Source organism: Narcine bancroftii, chromosome 2 (assembly GCF_036971445.1).
Source record: "Narcine bancroftii isolate sNarBan1 chromosome 2, sNarBan1.hap1, whole genome shotgun sequence".
Taxonomy (NCBI): Eukaryota; Metazoa; Chordata; class Chondrichthyes; order Torpediniformes; family Narcinidae; genus Narcine; species Narcine bancroftii.
In genome coordinates, this window is record NC_091470.1 from 103,411,141 (window position 1) to 103,438,379 (window position 27,239).

At 45.4% G+C, this 27,239-nt stretch overlaps 1 protein-coding gene across 1 annotated transcript in view; it reads left to right on the plus strand.

The window, feature by feature from the left end:
- LOC138752914 (actin filament-associated protein 1-like 2) overlaps positions 1 to 27,239 on the plus strand; it is a 44,284-nt gene that overhangs the window by 4,333 nt on the left and 12,712 nt on the right. The window contains exons 2-4 of the mRNA XM_069915526.1: positions 10,084 to 10,233; positions 13,952 to 14,035; positions 16,979 to 17,067. Of these exons, the coding sequence (XP_069771627.1) occupies positions 10,084 to 10,233; positions 13,952 to 14,035; positions 16,979 to 17,067 (323 nt within the window). The remainder of the gene's footprint in view (positions 1 to 10,083; positions 10,234 to 13,951; positions 14,036 to 16,978; positions 17,068 to 27,239) is intronic.

The window sequence follows — 27,239 nt, forward strand, 5'->3', positions numbered from 1 at the left end:
CCCCAATTCTCCTAAATTCTAATAAATACAGGCCAAGAGCCAAACACTCCTCATATGATAGCCTTTTCATTAATGGAATGATCCCAGTGAATCCTTTCCAACTTCATCTATTAAATGAGGAGCCCAAAATTGCCCACAATGCTCAGTGAGGTCTCACCTGTGCCTTATATTACCTCAACATCACATCCCTGCTCTTGTATTCTATTCTTCTTGAAATGAATGCCAGCATTGCATTTGCCTTCTTCGCCACTGTCTCAACCTTCAGTGTATCCTGCACGAGGACTCCCAGGTCCATTTACATCTGGATATTTTCACTTTTCTCCCCATTTAAATAAAATCATCTGCCTTTTAATTTTTTTCTCTACCAAAGGGCACACCAGTTTACTTTCCGACATTAGCTTTCATTTGCCACTTCTCTGCCCACTCTCCAAATCTGTCTTAAGTCCTTCATCAGCCTCCGATCTTACCTGCTCCTCCACCTACCTTTATATCATTTGCAAACTTGGCCACAAACCCATTCATCCCATGAATCAAATCATTGATTAAAGAGAAGTGGCCCCAACACTGACCCCTGTGGATCACCACTTGCAACTGGCGGCCAATCAGAATATGATCCTTGTATTCCAACTTAGTGACAACTAGTCAATGCTCTACCCACACTAATATGTCTCATGTAATTACTGTGGGCTCTTATCTTGTTAAGTAGTCTCACGTTCAGCACCTTGTCGAATGCCTTCTGAAAATCCAAATACATTCAGGCCAGCACTGGGTGTCCCTGAACAGGAGGTTCCTATCGTCACTCGTTCATGAGCAAGGCCACTGTTTATTGTTAATTCAAAAAACAAAACGAACAGCAGGAGAAACTTGAAAGAAACATGTCAGCTGGCGGTAGGAGTAGTTGCCACTGGGGTGATGCTTCCAGATCGGGATGGGGTGTGTTGTTGTACTGAACCTTGGAGCTACAGCCTTCCTCACTCACACGGGAGAGGGTGCAGGCCTGTGTTTGACCTGAGGTGAGCACATTTCAGCGCGATGTGTTCACCGTGCAGCCTCTGGTTACCGGGGGTTGAGGAACTGAATGTTTAGGGGAGCGGTGCCAAACTTGTGAAGAGCCCTGTTTTCCCACTGCTGCCTCATGCCGCTCCTCCCTATCTCTGCCATCTCCAGCATCTCTTTGAACTTCCCAGATTGTAGTTCCTCCAAAACACTGCTCACTTGAGCATCTACAAATTAATGTTATCTGCCCTTGGCAGTGCTTTTTGGCTAACGAGGCTGGAATAATAATCACCCAAGCCTTTCCCTCCACTCTCTCAAAAGGTTACTTCTGTTTTGATCTCCTACCCCAATACAGGTCGAATCACTCAGATGAGGAGAGGGCATCCCTCTAGCACAGTGACTCCCACCGCCATGGAGGTCCACATCACGGTAACAGGCCCTTCTGCCCAACTCCTCTAAGCCAGCAACAACTGGTCCTCAGCGCGCATTTGACCCATAGTGATTAGTGCAATGCTGTTACAACGCCAGCAACCCGGGTTCGAATCCAACGCTGTAAGGAGTGTATACCTTCTCCCTGTGTCTGAGTGGGTTTCCCCTGAGTGCTCCGGATTTCACCCACCCTTCAAAACATACTGGGGGTTGTAGGTCAATTGGGCGGCACGGGCTTGTGTGCCAGTTATGTATGTCTAAATTTTAATGTTTAATCTTTAACATGATTCTCACCACGACCTCTGGCAGATCATTCCTTCATGTGGGATAAATGTTATTTAAATCTTTCCCCACTCTCCTTCAATTAGCCCTGTATCTTGACTCCTGTATCCTCTCCATACCCCTTGTGATTTTATAACTTCTGTAAGATCCCTCTCAGCCCCTGATGCCCCAGATTAAACAGTCCCAGCTGTAAGTCGTCCCCTCCAGTTCCCGTAGCATTCTTGTGAATCTTTTATGCATTCTTTCCAGCTTAATGACATCCTTCCTGTAGCTGGTTGACCACAACTGTGCACTGCACCCTCACCGACGTTGTAGAAGGCGTCCTGTGCCCAAAGCCCTGATCGGTGAAGACAAGCATGCCAAACGTCGCCTTCCCCAGTTTTTTTTGCAACGACTGATAGAGTCCTTGAACTCTATTCTAGTTCAATAACTGCATCTCCCTGTTGTGCAGAGTCATGGATGCATCTGGGAGACCTGTGCCTTCCAAGCACAGGGACGGAGTTGCAGTGTGAGCTCATTGGTCCTGCTGTTGTAAGCAGCAGGAGGACTCCTCTCCGCCTTATGGTGGGAGCCATGGAATTCCCTCCGTGTGGGTGGGTGGATCACTGTGGGGTACTTGAAGAGGAGGGGGATGAACATTGGGAAGGTGGGGGTGAGAAGGAACTGAAGAATCTCCATATCTTCTGTCTGGGAACCCTCCAACTGGATGGCATTAACGTTGACCTTCAATTTCCATTAAATCCCCTCGCACCCATCTTCATTCCCCTGTTTCCTCTCTCTCTTTCTCTCTCGACCTCCCAAATGCAAAGGGTTAACCAAGACTGTGTGATGAGGTGGTACCATTCCAACTAGCTGAATGCCCCACCAGTTTTGGGCAGGTCTGGTGTAGCTGTGATGATTCGATGTAACTGAGGGAGGCCAGTGTAGCCTAGGTGGGGCGTGGTTTTTGAATCTGAGGGTGCTGGTATTGGGCTGGGTCGGTTAGAGGGGGTGGGAGGGGGATGAATCCAGGGATCGGTGTTGCCGGGCTGGGGTGGGGTTCTGTAGTTGCGGGTCAGTGTAGCCAGGTCCATGTAACTGGGATGGATCAGTGCTGAGCACAGGGCAGTGACTGGTGTCCTCGAGGTACCACTTCACCAAGCGTGCAGTGGGCTCAGACACGGAGAACAGAACACCAATAGACACAGTCATGATGGTGAATAAAAGATAAGGAGGAGTGCATTTGGGTGATGCCTTTTAAGGCCCAAAGAATGATCTGGAATGTAGTCACGTTACAAGACTCGTGGCAGCCAGTTAGAGTGGTTCAACTACAGGGAAAGACTGGAGGGAATGGGCTGTCCTTCCCTGGACTTCAGAGGGGTATTGGGGAAACCTTTCCCCATGTTAGACGTAGATAAAATGAGAGAACAGAAATCGGGAATCGGGACTGTGCTGTCTGTAAGGAGTTTGTATGTTCTCCCTGTGTCTGCATGGGTTTCCTCCAGGTGCTCTGGTTTCCTCCCGCGGTTCGAAACGTACAGGTCAGTTGTGTGTAATTTGGTGGCATGGACTCAGGGCCTGTTATTGGGCTGAATGACTACATTTAAATTCAGCTTGACCATGATTGGGCAATTGGCCTGCTTGTGTTGGATGTGTCTGTGACCCTGAGATCTGCTGCTGTTGGGCTGAGCAATTAGATGGGCACCGTTCCCTGTGGAAGTGCATGGAGGTTGCACTCACCTGGGGCAGGGCGAAGCCACACTACAAAACTGGGGCACATGCAGATAGGGCCAAGATGAGACCAGAGCAGCTTCCCTTCCCTGCTGAATGTAGAATAACCATCTGTCGTTGCCTCCATGACGATGAATCACTTTGTGAGGAGATACGGTATGTCACTGAAGACGCTCGAAAACTTCTGCTAGTGTAACGTGGAGAGCATCCTGGCTGGTTGCATCACTGTCTGGTACGGAGGTGCCAACTCTCAAGACAGGAGAAAATTCCAGAGGGTTGTTAACTCAGCCTGCGATGTCACGGGCACCAGTCTTCACTCCATTGAGCACATGCTATGTCTTAAGAAAGCAGCCCCTATCCTCAAAGACCCCCACCACCCAGGCCTTGCCCTCTTTACTCTGCTACCATTGGAAAGGAGGTACAGGAGCCTGAAGACAGGCACTCAGCAGCACAAGCTTCTGCCCCGCTGTCACAAGATTCCTGAGTGAACAATGAACCACAGACATTGCCTTATATTGACTTTTTTGTGCATTATTTTCATTTATTTTGTGCGGTGGTTTATATGAATGTTTGCACTGTGACACTGTCCCAAAACAATGAATTTCGGGACATGTACATGACAATAAATTCTGCTCATTAACCAATGTGCCAGTCAGCATTCATGGAGCAATGAGGTGGCTGACATTTTGGGTCAGGATTGTTTGGGGATGAGGTTAACCTTACTCGCTGTGCCATCTGACACAGGTCAAGCTCAAAGTTCCTTTCATTGTCACATAAGAATGCATAACAATGTATTAAACTTGATATCCTTAAAAGGTAGTGGACACAGCCCAGGACATCACAGGCAAAACCCCTCCCCTCCATCGAGAACATCTATGGGGAAGGCTGCCGTCGGAGAGCAGCAGCGATCGTCAAGGACCCACGGTGCCCAGCCTGCACTCTGTTCTCGCTGTTGCCATCAGGAAAGAGGTCTCGGTCCCACACGACTCGTACCACCAGGTTCAGGAACAGCCACTCCCCCTCCATCGTCAGACTCCTCAACGACAAACCCAATCAGGGACTCTCACTTCATTGATTTATTTTCTTTCCCTGTACCACACGGTTTGTTTATATTTCTTTATTTGTGTACATGTACGTTGAGTACACTGCCAGTAAGTGGTAATTCTGCCTTGCCTGCAGGAAAAAGAATCCCAGAGTTGGATGTGATGTCACGTATGTACTCTGTCAATAAATCTGACACTTCAACCTTTGACTGCCGTAAGGCAAACAAGAGTTGCCATGAGCAGTGCCCATTTCCCCAACAATAAGAAAAAGAGAAGGAAGAGACTCCTTTTAGAGTCACTGAGCGTTCGTGGATTAGTCTCCAGTGATCCCACAATCTCCTGTTCAATCCATGGTCAACTCGAGCTCCGAACCTCCGATGTGATCAGGAAGCCTCCACCTGCCCGAGGCCTTCCTCAGGAGCCCTTCTTGCCCACAGCCACCTGTCAAATCCCAGTTTTTGTTGCCTGCTTCCCACGAGCCAGTCTTGAGCAGCCCGCGTGAGTCCTTCGGCCGCAAGTTGCTAACTGCCCGCAGGCGGCCTGGAGCCCTTCAGCCCCTCACTGGCCTGCTCCGATGGTCACCATCCTACAGGGCCCATCTCCCTCCCTTCTCAATGTGGGAGGAGTGGCGCTCTCCTGTTTCTGGAGCCCTGCACCTACTGTTGCTGTTTCATGGGGTGGATTGGTGTGGTTGAGGGCCTGCACACTTCCCTTTGACCTTCCCACCCCCCACCCTGGAAAGGGTGGGGACATTATGTTCCCAGGTTGCGTTCAAGCACACATTTTCCATTGTGTGACCTGTGCCCAATGCAGGACATGTTTATAAATGCTCTGTGACAGGAATTCTGTGACTGATTAGGGCTGGTGTGATGGGATGTGTAATTGCTGCTGTGTAAAGATCCGTTCCTGACTAAAACACTGTTAGGCAGCATGTCGAGGATTTACAGTTCGGGCAGAGATTGGGGTAACCGGCGGGTGGGTGGGGGTGGCATTTGTGGGCCAGGCACCGCCAATGAGATACTGTGCCCGCCTGCAGCACTAGCATGACGTGGTCTCGTCTCCACGCGCTATAAGCACATCTGTCATGTCGGAGGGAGGGGGAAGTGTGACGGCAGTACACGGAAGAGGTTCATGGCGGGTATAGCACCTGCTCTCTTTCTCCCCCCCCCCCCATCAACCACACTGAGCGAGTTTTTGAACGACAGTTTGTGCTGTTACCCTAATGCCCTCCACCCCCGATTAGACTTGTTCTGACGCCAACTCTGGATGCGACATTATAGCAGTAGCTCTAGTTTCCAAAGCAGTTTCAGATGGAGGAAGGTGCAGCCTTTGGGCATGGGAAACAGGAGCAGGCGTCGGCCATCTGTCCCGTGGAGCCTGCTGACTGGCCGTTGACTCCACTCCACCTACCCACCTTTTCCCCTCAAGCTTCATTTCCCGACCACAGAAAAATCTCTTTGAACCGTGTCTTAAGTGAGGTAGCCTCCACTGCTTCCTGCTTCCATAGGTTCACCATTTTCTGCGAAAAGCGGTTCCTCCTCATTTCCGTCTGAAATCTATTCCCCCAAATCTTGAGGTTCTATCCACGAGTTATAGTCTTGCTGACCAGTGGAAACTACTTCCCATCCTCCCCCTTGTCATAAATGTATTTCTATTAGATCCTCTCCCATCCTTATGCATTGCAGCAAGTCCCGGACGAGGCAATCTCTCCTTATAGTCTAATCCCTCATGTCTGGAATCAACCTGGTGATCCTCCTCTGCCTCACCTCCAAAGCCAGTACATCCTTCCTCAAGTAAGGAGACAAGAACTGCACACAGTCCTCCAGATGCGGCCTCACCCGTACCCTGTACAGTTGCAGCACAACCTCCCTGCTCCTAAACTCAATCCCTTCAGCAATGAAGGCCAAAATTGCTTTTGCCTTCTTGATCACCTGCTGCACCTGCAAACCAACCGTTTGCAATTCATGCACAAGCCCTCCCAAGTCCTTCTGCATGGCAGCGAGCTGCAATCGTTCGCCATTTAAATAATATTCTGATCTTCTTTTACCTTCCAAAGTGGATGACCTCACATTTACCAATGTCTTACTCTCTTTGCCCGACCCTTGCCCACTCACTTAAATCTATCTATATCTCTCTGCAGACTCTCTGTGCCTTCTGCACAAGTTGCTTTTCCTTGCAGTTTAGTGCCATCAGCGCTGCATTTGGTCACTCAAATCGTTAACTAACATGGTGAACAGTGACGGGCCCAGCACTGACCCCTGCAGCACTCTGCTCACCACTGGTTGCCAACCAGGGAAACACCCGTTTACCCCACCCCTCTGCCTTCTGTAGGTCAACCAATCCTCTGTCCATGCTAATACTTTACCCCCAACGCCATGCATCGTGGTGCAGAACCTTATCGCCTTCTGGAAATGCAAGATCTGTTCCCCTCTATCGCCTGCACTTGTTATATCCTCCACGAACTCCAGTAGCTTTGTCAAACATGCCCTGGTCTTCCTGAATCCGTGCTATTTCTTTCGTCCGTGAGTTAAATGCCTGGATTAAATCAGCAAGTGGACAAAAGCAGCCCCCTTGGTTCCTGCCCCATCTCCATCCAACTGCAGTGGAGAGAACACCATGACCCATCATGCCACGCACTTTCTGGCCCCATATCCCCACCAGTTGCCTCCAGTGCACCATGAACAGCTTTAAACGTATCAATTCGACAAGGGCGAAGAAAACACTGAGACCTGTTTTGCGATGGAGCAACTTAAATATTCCCAAAGGTCGTTCAGGCGATTGTGCAAATAGGTTGAGGGTCATCGAGAGGAACCATAACTGGACAGTGTTGGCGCCAGTGGTAGCAGTGAGCCTTGTTGCTGACTGTACGCAGTTTCGGCCTCAACCTCAGGACACCCCTGGTTTGTTGTCTTGTGACGCATGGCAAGATCCCACAAATAGCGAGAGAGAGAGAGAGAGAGAGAGGACGGGTCTTGTTTGAATGTGGTCGGGATACAGATTGGGTTCTAACGCCCGTCTGAGAGGGTCTGACTCTGTGGCGCTCCCTCATTTCTGCTCTCTCACAGCCACGTGGATCCTTTTTCCCCGAGCCCCTTGCAGTGCAGTGCTCCTTTAAGTTCCACAATTGAGCAAGGGCCTGTACTTAGTGCTTAAAATAGTTTAATTGTTTCTCAACTAGTTGAGAAAGCCAATTGGAAAAGTCTTTTCCCTGGTGATCTTTGAATGTTTAACCTGCATTGATGTGATGGGAAAGTGTGTCGTGAGATGCTGTGTAGCAGACAGCCAGCTGCGAAAGGTCTTTAGATTCCTTTTTCTCCCCAGATCTAGAGGTTCCTGTGAGTAAGAAAGCCCATCTTTGTGGTGGGCACTGAGTGACGTGATTCCTTCAGCGGTGCACTCTGAACAAGACACCAGCCACTGTCTATCACGGAGAGCTCTGTTTCCACAACACAGCCATTTCTTCAGTCACTGAATGAATGGGACAAACCCTGCACTGTGTGATGTTCCACAATCTCTTCATCAGAGAGACAGTGTTCTTGTGTGACCAGGGAAAATCCACCTGCACAACACTGAGGTTGTCTCACTTATTTTTCAATTTTCCCCACATCTGCCTCCTGGGGACACCATCCTTTCCCGTTTGAGTACTGTTGCAATGCACTCAGATGAGGTCTCCTCTTCAGCGCCTCCCCCCACCCTCTGCCTGCTGTGCACAGAATGGCCAGGTGGTATCCCAGTGACCTGGGCTGGTTCCCCACCTTGGAGTCTGCTCTTGTGGAATTTGAATGTTCACCCCGTGATAGTGAAGTTTATTGTCATCTGATTGGACAAGTACAACGTGACAAAACAATGTTCTCCAGTCCTCGGTGCCAAACCCCTACACACACACACACACACACACACACACACACACACACACACACACACACACACACACACACACACACACACACACACACACACACACACACACACACACACACACACACACACACACACACACACAGAGTCATGCACCACATAACATTCATTCGGACAACATCCAACCACATTTACGTCTGTAGTTATAATAGAGTTCAGAAATCCCGATCAGAGAACGGGGCATAGCAGCTTACCTCATGTATCTCATGCCTCTTGTATACAAAGCGATTGTGCTGCCTGGTGTATAATGGTACAGTACATATATGGTACAGGTCCTCCATCAGCCAGCTCCCCACCATGACTACCAGCCCCCCCACATCTCCATCGGGCACACAAAACTCAAAACGGTCAATCAGTTTACCTATCTCGGCTGCACCATTTCATCAGATGCAAGGATCGACAATGAGATAGACAACAGACTCGCCAAGGCAAATAGCGCCTTTGGAAGACTACACAAAAGAGTCTGGAAAAACAACCAACTGAAAAACCTCACAAAGATAAGCGTATACAGAGCCGTTGTCATACCCACACTCCTGTTCGGCTCCGAATCATGGGTCCTCTACCGGCACCACCTACGGCTCCTAGAACGCTTCCACCAGCATTGTCTCCGCTCCATCCTCAACATCCATTGGAGCGCTTACACCCCTAACGTCGAAGTACTCGAGATGGCAGAGGTCGACAGCATCGAGTCCACGCTGCTGAAGATCCAGCTGCGCTGGATGGGTCACGTCTCCAGAATGGAGGACCATCGCCTTCCCAAGATCGTGTTATATGGCGAGCTCTCCACTGGCCACCGTGACAGAGGTGCACCAAAGAAAAGGTACAAGGACTGCCTAAAGAAATCTCTTGGTGCCTGCCACATTGACCACCGCCAGTGGGCTGATAACGCCTCAAACCGTGCATCTTGGCGCCTCACAGTTTAGCGGGCAGCAACCTCCTTTGAAGAAGACCGCAGAGCCCACCTCACTGACAAAAGGCAAAGGAGGAAAAACCCAACACCCAACCCCAACCAACCAATTTTCCCTTGCAACCACTGCAATCGTGTCTGCCTGTCCCGCATCGGACTTGTCAGCCACAAACGAGCCTGCAGCTGACGTGGACTTTTTACCCCCTCCATAAATCTTCGTCCGCGAAGCCAAGCCAAAGAAGAAGACATATATAACCTAGAATGCATACCATATGTCTTGATAGTCATAATAAACGCTTGTGTTACCATAATATGGTGTTCGCCCAACGTCCAAATTGCATAGCGTCCTACTTCACCTGTTGTGTACAGTTTTTTTTTCTTGATCGTAATTCTGCCTCACCCACTAGAAAAATAATTTTGGGGTTGTATGTGATGAAATGTGTTTATAAAAAAAAAAAAAAAAAAAAAAAAAATTTTTTTTAGACATACAGCACGGTAACAGGCCATTTCAGCCCACAAGTCCGTGCTGCCCAATTACACCTAATTAACCTATAACCCCCCCCACCCCGGTACTTTTTAAAAAATGGTGGGTGGAAACCGAGCCCCTGGGAAAAATTTACGCAGACACGGAGAACATACAAACTCTTTATAGACGGAACGGAATTCAAACCCTGCTCCCAATCACTGGCCCTGTAAAGGTGTGGTGCTAACCGCTACGCCAACCGTACCGCATCATGTATGTACTCTGAGAATGAATTTGAACTTTGAGCACTGGGGTTACTCTCTCTGTCTCCGTAGATCTGACCCAGCTGTTCTCGGAGCTGCAGGCGTTCCTCCAGGTTCTGGAGACAGAAAGCCTCAGTGGGGCGGCAGAGTCGAAGAAAGCAGCAGTGGCTGAATTGCTCCAGGATCTGAACGGGAGTGCGTGTGCAGAACATTCTGGATTTAGTACGTATTGTCAATGGGTCTCAAGAGTCCTCTTTCCCACCCCCACCCCCCACCCCCCATCTCAGCCTTTTCCAGGATGTTTCCTCTCTTGGTCATTTGGAGATGAATGGATTTTTGGGATGCTGGGTTCTGATCAACTGTGGGTGGTCTCCAGTGTAGGACATTGGTGGCAGGACCCTGATGCACAACCCCACCGGAAATGGGTTGGGGCGATGTCCTGACGCAGTCAGATCCTCTTGTGGGAGAACACCAAAATGGGTTTGTCATCTGGAGACCAGATCTCCAGGTTCCATGGTGACACACAGATGATTAAAATAAACACAGGAGCATCAGAATCGGGCTTATTGTCATGAACACGTTACAAAATTTGTTCCTTTGTGGCAGCAATGTTGTGCACGGCTGGTGCTAAAATTGCTATGGGTTACATTTCCGTAAAGACACTACGTAAAAATAAATAAATTAGTGGAAAAGAAGAGAAAGAAAATGGTGAGGTAGTGTCTTTTCTTCATTGTCCAGTCGGAAGTCTGATGGCAGAGGAGAAGAAGCACCTAGTAGCCTGAATTTGCCTGGGATTGCCTGATCTCGGAACCTAAGCAGGCGCAGGCCTGGTCAGTATTTGGAGGGGAGACCACCAAGGAACACCAGGTACTGCAGGTTTCTGTGAGGGGCACTGGACAAAGTGGCGACTCTCTGCCTTTAATGGGAACTTTACCTTTAATGCTGGGTGTTCATCTTCAGATGGTAGCAGTGAGAAGAGGGCATGGCCTGGGTGGTGGTGAGTGGTGGTGGGGCTGCTTTCTTGAGGCACCGCCTCTTATAGATGTCCTCGGTGGAATGAAGACCCATGATGGTGCTGGCCAAGTTCACAACTTTTCCTGTCCTGTGTTTTGGCACCTCTGTGCTTGCATCACGGTAAGCACAACGCTGTTAGAGTACTAGCCACCGGGGTTCAAATCCGGTGCCATCTGTAAGGAGTTTGTATGTTCTCCCTGTGTTGGCGTGGGTTTCCTCCCACCCTTCAAAAATGTACTAGGGGTGTATAGTAGGTAATTGGGCAGCATGGGCTCGTGGGCCGAAAGGGCCTGTTGCTGTGATGCTTGTCTAAAATTAAAAAATGATGCAACCAGTCTGAATGCTATCCATGGTAAACTTGCAAGAGACACACCGACTCTCCTCAAACTCATCGTGGAGTATAGCCACTGCCGAGTCTTCTTTGTGATTTCATGGTCCCAGGACAGATCTTCAGAGATGTTGACACCCAGCATTTTTGATGTTCCTGGGTGCCAACCTCTTTGGAGCAGCTCATTTAGCCCCCATTACCTGCTTCCTCTTGCAGCAACGCTATCTCCACGCCACCTCCTGGCACAAAATACGCATCCTTTAATCAGCCTGTCCCGAGGTCGCTGTCAGCAGCAGAACATCTGAAATAAGGTGTGAATGTTGGCCATTCCCTCCTTCCTGTCTGCCTCTTCCTTAGACCTTTGACCCTCTTTTCCTCTTTTGGCACCATGTCCCTGACACGCATGTCGGTCAATGATCCCTGGACATGCACAGTGTGACTGAGCACAGCTCTGGGTGGTCAGTTCTATGGGGAAGATCACTCATTCCCAATCTTGACTACAAACATCATCCCCATTGAACATCCTGTCAGTGTCCGACAGACTCATTTAAAAAAAATGCATGTTAAGATGCTGGAAATTTGAAATAAAAATACATGACTGTACTCGTTGGGGAACAGGAAGATGAGGGTGGGGGGGGGGATTCCTCGAGACTTTTCAAACACTGAGAGGCCTTGTCAGAGTTGATGTGGCAAGGATATTTCCCATGGTAGGGGATTCTAGGACAAGAGGGCACAACTTCAGGGTAAAAGGGCATCCATTTAAAACAGAGATGCGGAAAAATATCTTTAGTCAGAGGGTCGTGAGTCCATAGAACTTGTTGCCATAGGGTGTATTTAAGGTGGAGGTTGACGGGTATTTGATTAGTCAGGGTATCCAGGGTACAGGGTGAAGGCAGGGGAGTGGGGCCGAGTGGGAGGATGGATCAGTTCGTGATAGAATGGTGGACCAGACTCGATGGGCCGATTGGCCTACTTCTGCTCCTATATTGTGTGATCTCGGAAGGCCTTGCAGTTATCGTGAGGCTACTACAGCAACCAGCGGCCTGGGTTGGAATCCAGTGCTGTCTGTCAGGAGTTTGTACTTCTCCCTGGGGCCGCTTGCGTTTCCTCCGGCTTCCTCCCATGTTCCAAAGATGTACGGGGTGAATAGATTGATTGGCCACATGGGTGCATTTGGGTGGCGCGGGCTCTTGGGCCAGAATGGTCTGTTACCGTGCTTTATCTTTGAATTTAAAAAAAACTCACCCAGTCAAGCAGGATCCATGGGGAGAGAAAGAGGAATAATGTTTCAGCCCCAAGGTTACCCAACAGTAGTGTGTATTTTTGGGTACCTGGACAAGTTTGAGAGGTGGGTCTGGTCAGGGAGCTATCTTTGTTGAAAGTAGAGCCAGTGTTTGGAGGTCACACAGTGATAAAAGCATCATTAGGAGTTGAGGAGAAAGATAAGGTGTGGAGAATTGGGAATGGTTGGGATTGTTCTTCTGGGAATCTTGTGACCCTGATTGGCTGTTGGAGTAGGTTACAATGCTCCAGGTGTGGCTCTTTGCCATTGCAGCAAGATTCTCTGCTCAACAGCTCTTGCCTTCAGGCCAGTATTCCATGCCTTGAGGCCTGTGTACAAGAGGTATGTTTAATAACTACTTGGGTTTGCATCCAGTCTCTCCGATGTAAAACAGGAGCATCGAACGTAGGCTGGGAGATCGCTTCGCTGAGCCCCTTCGCTCTGTCCACATCAGTGACCGTGGATCTCCAACTGTTTTGGTTCCACTCCCACGCTGACACGTCCGTCCATTGGCCTCGCGTGCAGCCAAACCAAGGCCACTTGTAAATTGGGGGGGGCCATGCCCCACTCTCCATCCAGATGGTATTAACGTTAACTTCTGTTCCCATCAGGCCACTCCCTGTTCTTCCTCTGTCTCCTTTCCTCCAGTTCTCCACCCCCTTCCCTCTCCATCCACTGAGCTATCCTCTTGCCCCCTTACCCCCCCACCAATTTACTTAAGTAACTGCCTACATTTTGCTTGTTTCTTGATGAAGGGCTCAGGGCTGAAATGTTGGTTATGTATCTCTATCTTTGCTGTGTGACTTGCTGAGTTTTTCCCACATTTTGTGTAAACTACAATACAGCATTTGTAGATTTTCTTGTTAAACTCCCGTTATTAGTTTCTCGACATCATGCTACCAGTTCCTTGATGGATTCTATGATTTCCCTGTAAATTAAGTCAGTTCCCCACCTCCTCCCTCCTTCCCAGAAAAGCAGAGTTAGGTTGGCTGACCCTGCAAGTCTGCAGGCACCCCCCGCCCCGCCCGAAAGTCGGAGGAATCTTAGGGAGATGTCAGCAGTCACCTTCGTCGTCGATTCCTTCCTCCCCAAGGAGGCAGGTCCTGGGGATTTATCACCTACAAGGGTCAGGAGGATCTGCCTGGAGTCTGATTGGGGGGGTGGGGGGGGGGAGGGCGGGGGAAACTGCTGGAAACTTTCTCACCAACTCCTCCATTTAGGAGGATGGAATGTTGGGGAGGGGGTTTGTGTAAAAGCGCCATTTGTAAACGTAGTCCAACAATGCTGACTGACTAACGAGGCTTGTGGTGGTTCAGTTGCAGCTGAGGATGCAGATTACATGTTCATGAGTTGTGTCACGCCTTTGGAGGATCGCGCAGGAACACAGTTCCACCTGAAAGGTAGGTGGGATTCTCGACCTTTACAGAGAGTGGGAAGTTGGTGCCCCTACAGCCCAGGGGTGGCCAAACTTGCTTAATGTAAGAGCCACATACGATAAGCTTCAGATGTTTAAGAGCTGCAAGACATGAAAAAATATTACATGCGTTTTTTATCTCCTGCATGCACACTTTGTCACTAACATTAAGAATTACATGCATGTAGAAATATTTATCCATATATGTAGTTTTTAAACTATTAATCTGTAATAGTTCCAAGAATCAAAAAGTATCCGACGAAGGTAACTTGGGTGTAATACTTTCAAAATTTCCTAATTCAGGACTTAATAGAAAGGTCACATCAGTGACTTGTGAAAACTTACTAATGGAAACCCAAAACTTTCAAACAAGAGCACATAGATTGAAAAAAAGTTCCCACTTCTTTACCACATCTAAAACATTGATCTGATAAATTTTGTCTCCATTTACTCTATTTCTGAGGTGGAATATATAATTGGTGTAAAAAAAAATTATAATGAAATGATCTGTATCTTGCATTAATAGTATTAGACATAACTTTTTATCTAAATCTTGCAAAATCTATAGATCTATTATTATATCTAAATCTTGTTCCCATCTTTCTTTTGAATTAAACAAACCTACATTAGGTGTTTGTTCTTGTAACAAGACATATGCTATTGAAATAAACATTTTTAATCATTCCATCCACTATAATTTGCTTCAAATTTGTAAGATTCTTTAAAGTCATGCCAGATCCTAATTTCTCCCTGAGATAAGCACTTTAATTGAAAATAATAAAATAACATATTAACAAGTGTAGAGCGCATCGAAAGATCCAAACCAAGGCTTTTATTAATTAAAAGACTGGAGCATATCACATGTAGGTCGACCAGTCCAGAATGACCTAGTCTGGCTAGGAGCTATCCTTTAAGACTAGCCAGTAGGTGTGGCTATGCTCTCAGCCAATCACAGTCATCCTACACTACAATCTGTACATATACACATTGGTGATAGAATCTGTACTACCACAACAAGGAATACCATATGGAGCGACTTCATCACCAACATCGAAGTACTCGAGATGGCAGAGGCCGACAGCATCGAATCCACGCTGCTGAAGATCCAACTGCGCTGGGTAGGTCACGTCTCCAGAATGGAGGACCATCGCCTTCCCAAGATCGTGTTCTATGGCGAGCTCTCCACTGGCCACCGAGACAGAGGTGCACCAAAGAAGAGGTACAAGGACTGCCTAAAGAAAGCTCTTGGTGCCTGCCACATTGACCACCGCCAGCGGGCTGATCTCGCCTCCAACCGTGCATCTTGGTGCCTCACACTTCGGCGGGCAGCAACCTCCTTTGAAGAAGACCGCAGAGCCCACCTCACTGACAAAAGACAAAGGAGGAAAAACCCAACACCCAACCCCAACCAACCAATTTTTCCCATGCAACCGCTGCAACCGTGTCTGCCTGTCCCGCATCGGACTTGTCAGCCACAAACGAGCCTCCAGCTGACGTCCGCGAAGCCAAGCCAAAGAAAGAAAGAAGAGAAAAGAGTAGTAGCAAGGAAATGTGTCAATGTAACGTGGAAATCTGATTTTTCATTAACATTATAAAGATGGCATGCAGCGATTCCAAGTTGTATTCCTTTACTTGTAATTTAAGGAGTAAATATTCCTTATTTCTACAAATTTGGGGCCCCTATGCTAAATTAAGAAGATTTAGAAACACAGGAAAATAGGTGCAGGAGTAGGGCCTACACCGCCATTCAATATGATCACGGCTGATCAGTACCCGGTTCCTGCCTTCTCCCCATACTCCCGATCCCCTTCGCCACAAAGGCCAAATTTAACCTACTCTTGAATATTGACAAGGAACCGGCCTCAACTACTTCATGTGGCAAATAATTTAAAATTATGATATTGTTTTATTAAAAATTCTCCTGACCAGTGAGGTTCTACCCTAAACCAATAATAATTTTTGGAATGATGTTTTTGGGATTCTTGAGTGGCACCCAAAGCCATCCAAAATAATATGTAGTTGAGTTATTATGTTTTATACAATATATTTAGATTCGTTATGGGATTATATTAGGTTGAGGGGTAGGGGGGTTTAGGGGTTTTTAGTTCTAGTTTCTGTTTTTACTGTTTCTTTCTATATACACTTCCTCTGTAATATTGTGATTTGTTATTGTTTGTTGTTATTACCATATATATGTTGATTAAATAAATCAAAAAGTACGTATACAGTATATTCTCATAGACAAATTTTGTGGACCAATATTTAGGGGGTCCCACCTCTCGACGTTTGAGAGGTGGGTCCGATCAGTTTTGGTCAGGAAGCTATCTTTGTTGAAAGCAGTGCCATTGTTGGGAGGTCAGACTCGAACGCCCGTGACACACCAGAAGTCACCCATCATTAGGAGTGGAGGAAAAAGATAAAGGGCAGGGAAATGGGAACGGTTGGGATTGTTCTGCTGGGAATCCTGTGGCCCTGATTGGCTGCTGGAGTAGGTAGTATCACAAGTGGACAGCCAGGTGGACAGGACTGGGTGGTAAGTCCGTCTTTGGGGCATTGGGAACTCGGATGGGGCGGGCAGCTGGGGCCAAAAATAGAGGGGGGGGGTGGTGTCAACTATATCCTGTGTATGGAATGTAACCAAATATTTTCAACTGCACTAAAACCACTGTTGTGAACACCGGTTCGTACAATCCCTGTATCAGCCAAGGTATTTCCACGAGCCGCACATTAAATGTCAAAGGGCCTCGTTTGGCTCACAAACTACGGTTTGGCCATTGCTGCTTTGACCCATGAAGCATTTGAAGGACTTTATAAGGATGAGTGGGAAGCATTTATTGAACCTCCATTTCCCCCTCATTTATCATTCTCCATGTTTGAACGTGTTGATAAAATCTGTGACTGTCTTACTGACGTAACAATCCCTCGGCAGGTGAGACCCAAAATGCTCTGCAGATCATTGAGGATTTGGAAGACGTTTTGCCCATCTACCCGCTGACAGATGAATTTCAAGTGAAAGAGGTAAGGCCAAAGTTCAGGTTGAGATTTAGATGGCTTGCCGAATCATTGAGTCCCACATACACCAGGGACGTGCTGCACGTGAGGGAGGTTGTTTGGAAAAGATGACAGACAATTGATGCAGAATCCATTTATTTATGGTCCACAAGATTCAAGAGTGAACCATGAAAGTCCGCAGCTGCTGTGATTGTCGTAAAAACACAGTAGATGGTGGAGCAACTTGGCCGGTCTCGCAGCGTCCAAAGGAGGCAAAGATACATGACCGACGTTTCGGGCCTGAGCCCTTCCTGGAGATTGGCTGAGTTCCTCCAGTATTAACTGTTTTTATTGTAAGATTCAAAATTCCTTTTTATTGTTATGTAAAAAATGAACCCCCCCCCCCACCCCCACCCCCCGCCACCCATCACAGAAGTAGGCACTATACATGGGCCAGTTTCAGGTCACCCCTGTGCAGCCTCAAGTCCTTCTTTTTTTTTTTTTTTTTTTTTTTTTTTTTTTTTTAAATTTTTTATTTTTCACACCATAAATCACAATAGCCATGATATACACTTTTTCTTTTCCACACATTTACAGTGACTTTTTCTCCCTCCCCCCTCCCTCCTCCCAAGCCACCCCCCCATCCCCCCCCCCCTCATCCATTTTAGTTATACAATCTAGGTTGCATTAATTCAGTTAGACAATGTTGTCATTCAACAAAAATACACCAGAAATTCTACTGAGTCCATTCTTTTCTTCTCTTCTCCTTCCATCAACTTAGGTAATGTTTGTTCCCGGTAGGTTTTCGCTATTGTATTTAATGTAAGGCTCCCATACTTGTTCGAATATTTCAATATTATTTCTTAAACTATATGTTATTTTTTCTAATGGAATACATTTATTCATTTCTATATACCATTGTTGTATTTTCAAATTATCTTCCAATTTCCAGGTTGACATAATACATTTTTTTGCTACAGCTAGGGCTATCTTAACAAATCTTTTTTGTGCATCCTCCAAGTCAATTCCAAATTCTTTATTTTTTATGTTACTTAGGAGAAAGATCTCTGGATTCTTTGGTATATTGTTTTCTGTTATTTTATTTAATATCTGATTGAGATCATCCCAAAATTTTTCTACTCTCTCACATGTCCAGATTGCATGAATTGTTGTTCCCCTTTCTTTTTTACATCGAAAACATCTATCAGATACTGTTGGGTCCCATTTATTTAACTTTTGCGGTGTAATGTATAGTCTGTGTAACCAATTATATTGTATCATACGCAGCCTCGTATTTATTGTATTTCTCATCGTTCCAGAGCATAACTTCTCCCATGTTTCCTTTTTTATCTTTATATTTAAATCTTGTTCCCATTTTTGTTTAGTTTTACCATTTGTTTCCTCATTTTCCTTTTCTTGCAGTTTAATATACATATTTTTTATAAATCTTTTGATTAACATTGTATCTGTAATCACATATTCAAGGTTACTTCCCTCTGGTAAACTCAAACTGCTTCCTAATTTATCCTTCAAGTAGGATCTCAATTGGTAATATGCTAGCGCTGTATCTTGAGTTATATTGTATTTATCTTTCATTTGTTCAAAGGATAAGAATCTATTTCCTGAAAAACAATTTTCTATTCTTTTAATCCCTTTTTTCTCCCATTCTCTAAAGGAAAGGTTATCTATTGTAAAAGGGAGTAACTTGTTTTGCGTCAATATTAGTTTTGGTAATTGATAATTTGTTTTATTTCTTTCTACATGAATCTTCTTCCAAATATTGAGTAGATGATGTAATACTGAAGAACTTCTATGTTGTACCAATTTTTCATCCCATTTATATAATATGTGTTCAGGTATCTTTTCCCCTATTTTATCTAATTCTAGTCTCGTCCAGTCTGGTTTTTCCCTTGTTTGATAAAAATCTGATAGGTACCTTAATTGTGCGGCTCTATAATAATTTTTGAAGTTTGGCAATTGTAAGCCTCCTTGTTTATACCATTCTGTTAATTTGTCTAGTGCTATCCTCGGTTTCCCCCCTCTCCATAAAAATCTCCTTATTATTTTCTTTAACTCTTTGAAGAATTTTTCTGTCAGTTGTATTGGCAATGCCTGAAATAAGTATAGTATCCTTGGAAAAATGTTCATTTTAATACAGTTTATCCTTCCTATCAGTGTTAGTGGTAGCTCTTTCCAATGCTCTAAATCGTCCTGTAATTTTTTCATTAGTGGATTGTAATTGAGTTTATATAATTGGCCTAGATTTTTGTTTATTTGCACACCTAGGTATCTTATTGCCTGCGTTTGCCATCTGTATGGGGATTCCTCCTTAAATTTTGAGAAATCCGCGTTATTCATAGGCATTGCTTCACTTTTATTTACGTTTATCTTGTATCCCGAAACTTCTCCATATTCCTTCAATTTCTTATATAGTTCTTTTATTGATAGTTCTGGTTCTGTTAAGTACACTATCACATCATCCGCAAACAGACTGATTTTATATTCCCTGTCTTTTATTTTTATTCCTTTTATATTATTATCTCTTCTTATCGATTCTGCTAGTGGTTCTATAGCTAGCGCAAACAATAATGGTGATAGTGGGCATCCCTGCCGCGTTGACCTGCTTAAGTTAAATTGCTTTGATACATGTCCATTTACTGTCACTTTCGCTAACGGTCCCTTATATAATGCTTTAATCCAATTAATATACTTCTCCGGTAAACTGAATTTTTGCAATACTTTGAACAAGTAATTTCATTCTACTCTGTCGAAGGCCTTCTCTGCGTCTAAAGCAACTGCTACTGCCGGTGCTTTATTTCCTTCTACTGCATGAATTAAGTTAATAAATTTACAAATATTGTCTGTTGTGCGTCTTTTTTTGATAAATCCAGTTTGGTCTAAATTTACCATTTTCGGTACCTGTTCTGCTAATCTGTTCGCTAATAGTTTAGCTATTATCTTATAATCTGTGTTTAGCAAAGATATTGGTCTATATGACGCTGGTGAGAGTGGATCTTTCCCTTGTTTTAGTATCACTGTAATTATTGCTGTTTTACATGAATCTGGTAAGTTTTGTGTCTCATCAATCTGGTTGATTACATCCAGGAGGGGTGGTATTATTAGGTCTTTAAATGTTTTGTAGAATTCTATTGGGAGTCCATCCTCTCCTGGTGTCTTATTATTTGGTAAATTTTTTATTATCTCTTGTATTTCTACTGTTCCAAATGGTTCTGTTAATTTATTTTGTTCCTCTATTTGTAGTTTTGGTAGTTCAATTTTAGTCAAAAATTCATCTATTTTCCCTTCTTTCCCTTCGTTTTCGGTTCGGTATAATTGTTCATAGAATTCTCTGAAGTTTTCCTTAATTTCTTTTGGATTATATGTAATTTGTTTGTCTTTTTTCCTTGTTGCCAATACCATTTTCTTAGTTTGCTCTGTCTTAAGCTGCCATGCTAGGATTTTGTGTGTTTTTTCCCCTAGTTCATAATATTTCTGTTTTGTCTTCATTATATTCTTCTCCACCTTATATGTTTGTAATGTTTCATATTTTATTTTTTTATCCGCCAATTCTCTTCTTTTGGTTGTATCTTCCTTTATTGCTAATTTTTTTTCTATGTTTATTATTTCCCTTTCCAACTGCTCTGTTTCCTGATTATAGTCCTTCTTCATCTTGGTTGCATAACTTATTATTTGCCCTCTAATGAATGCTTTCATTGCGTCCCATAGTATAAACTTATCTTCCACTGATTCCGTATTTACTTCAAAGTACATTTTTAATTGTTTTTCAATAAATTCTCTAAAATCCTGTCTTTTAAGTAGCATGGGGTTTAATCTCCATCTATACATTCTTGGAGGGATGTCTTCTAGCTCTATTGCCAATAACAGGGGTGAGTGGTCCGATAATAGTCTAGCTTTATATTCCGTTTTCCTAACTCTCCCTTGTATGTGGGCTGATAACAGGAATAGGTCTATCCTTGAGTATGTTTTATGTCTAGTCGAGTAGTATGAGTATTCCTTTTCTTTTGGGTTTTGTTTCCTCCATATGTCCACAAGTTTCATTTCTTGCATTGATTTAATTATAAATTTGGTTACTTTGTTCTTCCTGTTAATTTTTTTCCCCGTTTTATCCATATTTGGATCCAAATTCAGATTGAAATCCCCTCCTATTAGTATGTTCCCTTGCGTATTAGCTACCTTCAAAAAGATATCTTGCATAAACTTTTGATCTTCTTCGTTAGGTGAATATATATTAAGTAGATTCCAAAGCTCTGAATATATCTGACATTTTATCATAACATATCTCCCTGCTGGATCTATTATTTCCTCTTCTATTTTAAATGGCACATTTTTGCTAATTAATATAGCCACTCCTCTTGCTTTTGAATTATACGATGCTGCTGTTACATGTCCTACCCAATCTCTCTTTAATTTCTTGTGCTCCAATTCAGTTAAATGTGTTTCTTGGACAAATGCTATATCTATTTTTTCCTTTTTCAGTAAATTTAGTAGTTTCTTCCTTTTAATTTGGTTATGTATTCCATTAATATTTAGAGTCATATAGTTCAGCGTAGCCATTTTATATTTTGTTTATTTTCTCTTTCCGTTTTTCCATCATTACCTTTCCTCCTTTTCCATTTCTGTTTTCTTATTTTCAACTCTTTACCAGACAACATTCCTACAACATCCAACATTTTCCTTATTCTCCTATTTCTATCTTCTTTATCCCCAATCTCCCCTTCCCCTCCTGAGTTGCCCTTTATCCCTTGTCGGACAACCACATCTCCCCTCTCCATTTGGATTTGCGAATCCACTCGCAAGCGTCAACTGATTTTGCAGTGACCGCTCTTTTCCCCCCACCCAGCCCCCCCCAGAAAAGATTTCGTTTTTTATATGTCACAAAGGTCACTCTTTTAGTTCCCTCCTTATTCTCTCTATTCCATTACCTTCCCTTATTAATTCTTGTCTATACTTTCTATGTTTTCCTCTAATTACAGATACTTTCACATATGCCCATTGTCTCTATTCACTCTTATACCTCTTTACCCGCATACATATCAATCGTGGTCATTTTTACCCTCCTTACCCGTCTTCATCCCTCAGTCTATTTTTGTCTTTACCCACATACATATCAATCGTGATAATTTTTGCTCTCATTACCCGTCTTCATCCCTCAGTCTATTTTTGTAATTGTTCTGCAAATTTTCGTGCTTCTTCTGGATCCGAGAATAGTCTGTTTTGTTGTCCTGGAATAAATATTTTCAATACCGCAGGATGCTTCAGTGTAAATTTATATCCTTTCTTCCATAAAATCGCTTTTGCTGCATTGAACTCTTTTCTCTTCTTTAGGAGTTCAAAGCTTATATCTGGATAAATGAAGATTTTTTGCCCTTTATACTCCAGTGGTTTGTTGCCCTCTCTTACTTTTTCCATTGTCTTCTCCAGTACCTTTTCTCTTGTAGTATATCTTAGGAATTTTACTACAATAGATCTTGGTTTTTGTTGTGGTTGTGGTTTAGGGGCCAATGCTCTATGTGCCCTTTCTATTTCCATTTCTTGCTGTAGTTCTGGACATCCTAGGGCCTTAGGGATCCATTCTTTTATAAACTCCCTCATATTCTTGCCTTCTACATCTTCCTTAAGGCCCACTATCTTTATGTTATTTCTTCTGTTATAATTTTCCATTATATCTATTTTTTGGGCTAGTAATTCTTGTGTCTCTTTAGTTTTTTTATTAGACTCCTCCAATTTCTTTTTTAAGTCTTCTACCTCCATTTCTGCTGCTATTGCCCGTTCTTCCATCTTGTCCATTTTTTTCCCCATTTCTGTTAAGGTCATATCCATTTTATTTATTTTCTTTTCTGTGTTGTTTATTCTTCTTCTTAAATCATTGAATTCCTGTGTTTGCCATTCTTTAAATGACTCCATGTATCCTCTAACAAGAGCAAGTACCTCCTTTACCTTGCCTATCTTTTCTTCTTCTATTTCCCTGTACTCTTCCTCTTCCTCTTCTTCTTCCTCTAGGTTGACCATCTGTTGTTTCTTTGCTGCCCTTTCCTCCTCTTCTTTCTTGTTTCTATTGTCTTCTGTGGTCTCTTCTTGCTGCAGGTGTTCTGCAGCTGTCGTTGCCGGCTGTGGAGATCGACTCCCCAGCTGGTCCCCCCTCCCGTCGGTGTGTTTTTTTGTATGCGCATCGCGCATGCGCGATGAGTCGCGCATGCGCGGTTGCGCACTTTTACTCGGCTCTGTGAGCCATTGTTGTAGTTCTCTTTCTACCGACCTGAGGTAGTGGGGTCTTCTCTCCACAGCGGGCCTCTTCGGACAGGTAAGGCCTTCACCTTTTTCCTCCGTTGTCTTCTCTTCCTCTCTTCTTTCCGTTGATTTTGATTTTTCTCCTTTTGTCTCCATCTTCTTTCCACCTTTATACTCACTTTTCTTTAACTTGTATTTCTGTGCCTTTGTATTTTCTCTTGTTTTTCCCGACTTTTCTGGAGAGGGCTGGAGTTCACCGTCTGGCCACTACTCCATCACGTGACTCCTCCCGCCTCAAGTCCTTCTCCAGGAGATGGTCTGAGCCACATTGTCCCAGAGAAGGAACTGGTAACGTAGGGGGCAGCACAGTTAGCGGGGTGGGGGGGGGGGGGTCAATATTAGTGTAAAGTAAGCATAACACAGTCACAGTACCAGTAACCCAGGATCAAATCTAGTGTGGTCTGTAACAAGTTTGTACGTTCTCCCTGTGTTCGCATGGGTTTCCTCTGGGGGCTCCGGTTTTTTCCCACCCTTCAAAAACATATGGGGGTTGTCGGTTAATTGGGTGGCATGGGCTCGTGGGCCAGAAGGGCCTGTTTCCGTGATGTATGTTTAAATATAAAATTTAAAAATCTCAGGTGGGGCCAGGCTTGATTCCTTTTGGGGAAGTGAGCAGGTTGTGGTGTACAGAGCCGAGGGTCTTTGATCGGGTATGGAGGGGGACCTTAAAACTAAGCCCCGGGGAAAAAGCCTCTGGCCATCCACACATTTGATGCCTCTCATCATCTTGGATCTTATTCTCTGTCACTCCTATCCTCACAAGCCGTGCTCTCCAATCTCGGCAGCGTCCTTGTAAATCGCTTCTTCACTCACTCCACATCTTTCCTGTCGTGAGGTGACCAGAACTGAACACTATGTACCAAGTGGGGTCTAACTAAGACAGTGGTTCTCAACCTTTTTCTATCCACTCACATACCACCTTAAGTAATCCCTTACTAACCACAGAGCACTGATGTATCCTAAGATGTTGCAGAGCTGCAACATTACTTAATGACTCTTGAACTCGATCCAAAGTTAATGAAGGCCAATGCACCATACACCTTCTTAAAAACACTATCAACCTGTGCAGCAGCTTTGAATGCCTTCTGGACACAGACCCCAGCATCTCTCAGTTCATCCCCACCGCTCAGAGACATCCTATTAACTTTGTACTCGGCCTTCAAGTTTGACCGACCAAAATGAACCCCTTCTCACTTTTCTGGGTTATACTCTTACCTGCCACTTCTCATCCCAGCTCTGCATTCCTGTCGATATCCCCCGTAACCCCTGGCAACCCTCCAGACTATCCACAGCACTGCCAACCTCTGTGCCATTTACAAAGCTACTTGACTTCTAGCCCTGGGAAGGTGATTGGTCACTTATGTGGGATGGAGGATGGGAAGAGGTAAAAAGAGGGATCCTTTTGAAATGTGGAAGGGAAGAGGTGAGGAAGATGTGGCTGGCGGAGGAGCTGGAAATTGCTCGGGAGGCTGGTGGGATGGAACATGGGACCGGGAGAACCCGACCTTCATTCTGTCTTCGAGGACGTTGGGAAACAGAGGTGCAGGGAGCAGAGGAACCACGGGCTCTGACCAGTGTGGGAGAGTGGAAACCGGGGTTCAGGAAGAAGGGAGATGTGTGGTGTGGAAAGTATTATCACTGAGGAAGGTGCGATGGAACTGGGAGAACGGTATTCCTACCAATAGGGTTGGGGAGGGTCTGGTTGGGACAGCTGTGGGAGTGTGTCATTCGCCCGGCTCCTGAGGTGCCAACAGAATTCGAGAGGGTGAGGGCCAGGGGGGTGGGGTGGGGGGCAATGGAATTGGCATCAAAGTGCTCAGCAGGTCAAACGGCATCCAAGGAGAGAGAGAATAGTGAATGGCTGTCCCAGGATGGGTGGCTGCACATCCACGCATGCCCACTCCACACGAACAGGGCTTGAAGATGGTGAGCGTGACGCTGAGCCTCCCGGGCTGCCGCTTGACGAGGCTGGTGGCGCACCTTCGTCGGGAGCAGTGAAGGAGGCGAGAGCATGAGAGAGAGAGAGAGAGCGGGGTGGGCCGTTAAAATGGCAGTTTGGGGGAAGCTCGGGGTTGGAGCAGAGGGGATCAGCAAAGCTCTGTGGTCAAAAAGGCCACACAAAAAAAAGCAGCTGCTGCAAACCTGGAGCAAGAGCGGAAAATGCAGTGGCCAACTCTGGGTGCTGTTCATGGATTCCTGGCTCCTGTTGGAGGGCTTTGTCCAGTGAAAAAAGAGAGTCTGCAGACGCTGTGATTATAGTAAAAACACACACAGAAATGCCGGACGACTGGTCTCGCAGCATCCATGGGTGGTGAAGATGTCCCCCTGCTCTGTCTGTTTCTCTTCCCTTTTCCCTCTGCCTCCTTTCACAGAGCCAAAATCAATTCTCACCTCATTACATCCAATTATCATCTTTTGTTGGTCTGGACTCCACCCCCCACCCCCGTCCACTTTGTCTTTATTCTTAGGCCTTCCTGTTCTCTGTTTTTTCTTTGCTTATACCTCGATGAAGGGCTCAGGCCCGAAATGACGGTTATATATCTCCACCTCCTATGGACGTTGAAGAGACCGGAACCTGGGTTCGAATTCCGCGCTGTCTGTAAGGAGTTTGTATGTTCTCCCTGTGTCTGCGTGGGGTTTCTCTCATCATTCGAAAACATACTGGGGTGTAGGTTAATGGGGTGTAATTTGGGTGGCACAGACTCGTAGGGCTGAATTGGCCTGTTAAAAAATGAATTTAAAAAAATGTATAACCTGACTAAACAGTGTCTCCGGTCCTTGGCGCAAAACACGCAGACACACAACCAGACAAAACACACATACCGACAAATTATACATATGCAGGACAAGTATTCATCTATACAAAAAAAAATTGTTTCATGAATGTCAGAGCTTCGGATGGTTAGTGTGAGCAGCTCCTTTGGTCGTTCATCATTCTCGCTGCCCGTGGGAGGAAGCTGTTCCTCAGCCTGGTGGTGCTGGCTCCAATACTTCTGGACCTCTTCCCCAATGGGAGCAGCTGAAAGAAGCTGTGTGCAGGGTGGAAGGAGTCCTCACTGATTTTGCACGTCCTCTTCGGACAACAATCCCAGAAGATCATGTCAATAGGGTAGGGAGACGCCAGTGATCCTCTCTGCCACTCTTATGGTCCTGTAGATTGACCTCTGATCCATTTCTCTACAGCAATTATACCACACTGTGATGCAACTAGCCAGCAGCTCCTGTGGAGGGTTGACATCATGGTGGCCGGAGGGCTTGCCCGCTTCAGTCTTCTCAGGAGGTGCAGTCACTGTTGCAACTTCCTGACAAGTGAGGAGATGTTGTGGGTCCAAGGTCTCCAGTCCAAGACCCTATCACACCAGCAGCTGCACTGATCAACCTCCTTCAGCAGGTCTTGCGTCTGAATCCCTTTGTCAAACCATACAACTTGCCTTTCCAGATGCAGGCAAATTTAATCTTCAAGGGGACTGGAGTCTCGAGAGAGAGTGAAGGCAAACGTCCTGTTTATAAATGCTCCTTACAGCTCTCTCGATGCTATCAGATACAGGAAGTCAATCATACTTAACGTCTGGACAAATTGCATTCATTCGAGGAACACCCACATAAACAGAGGAAGTAGCAGAGGCCCATTAATGACTGCAGACTTGGTGTCAGAGGCAGTCCTCGTCACCTCTGCTTCACAGAAGCTTTGGAGTGGAGGGGTAGAGCGGCAGACTGTCACAAAGTATGTGGGGAACAATCAGGTGCCGTGGGGGGGCGGGGAACCGTCAGACGGGGACAACGCAAATCCAAAGCACCGTATATACTCATGCAATAGTCGATCCTGTGTAAGAGTCGACACCCCACCACCCCCCCTTATTTTTGACCGCCTGCCCATAAATTTAACCAGA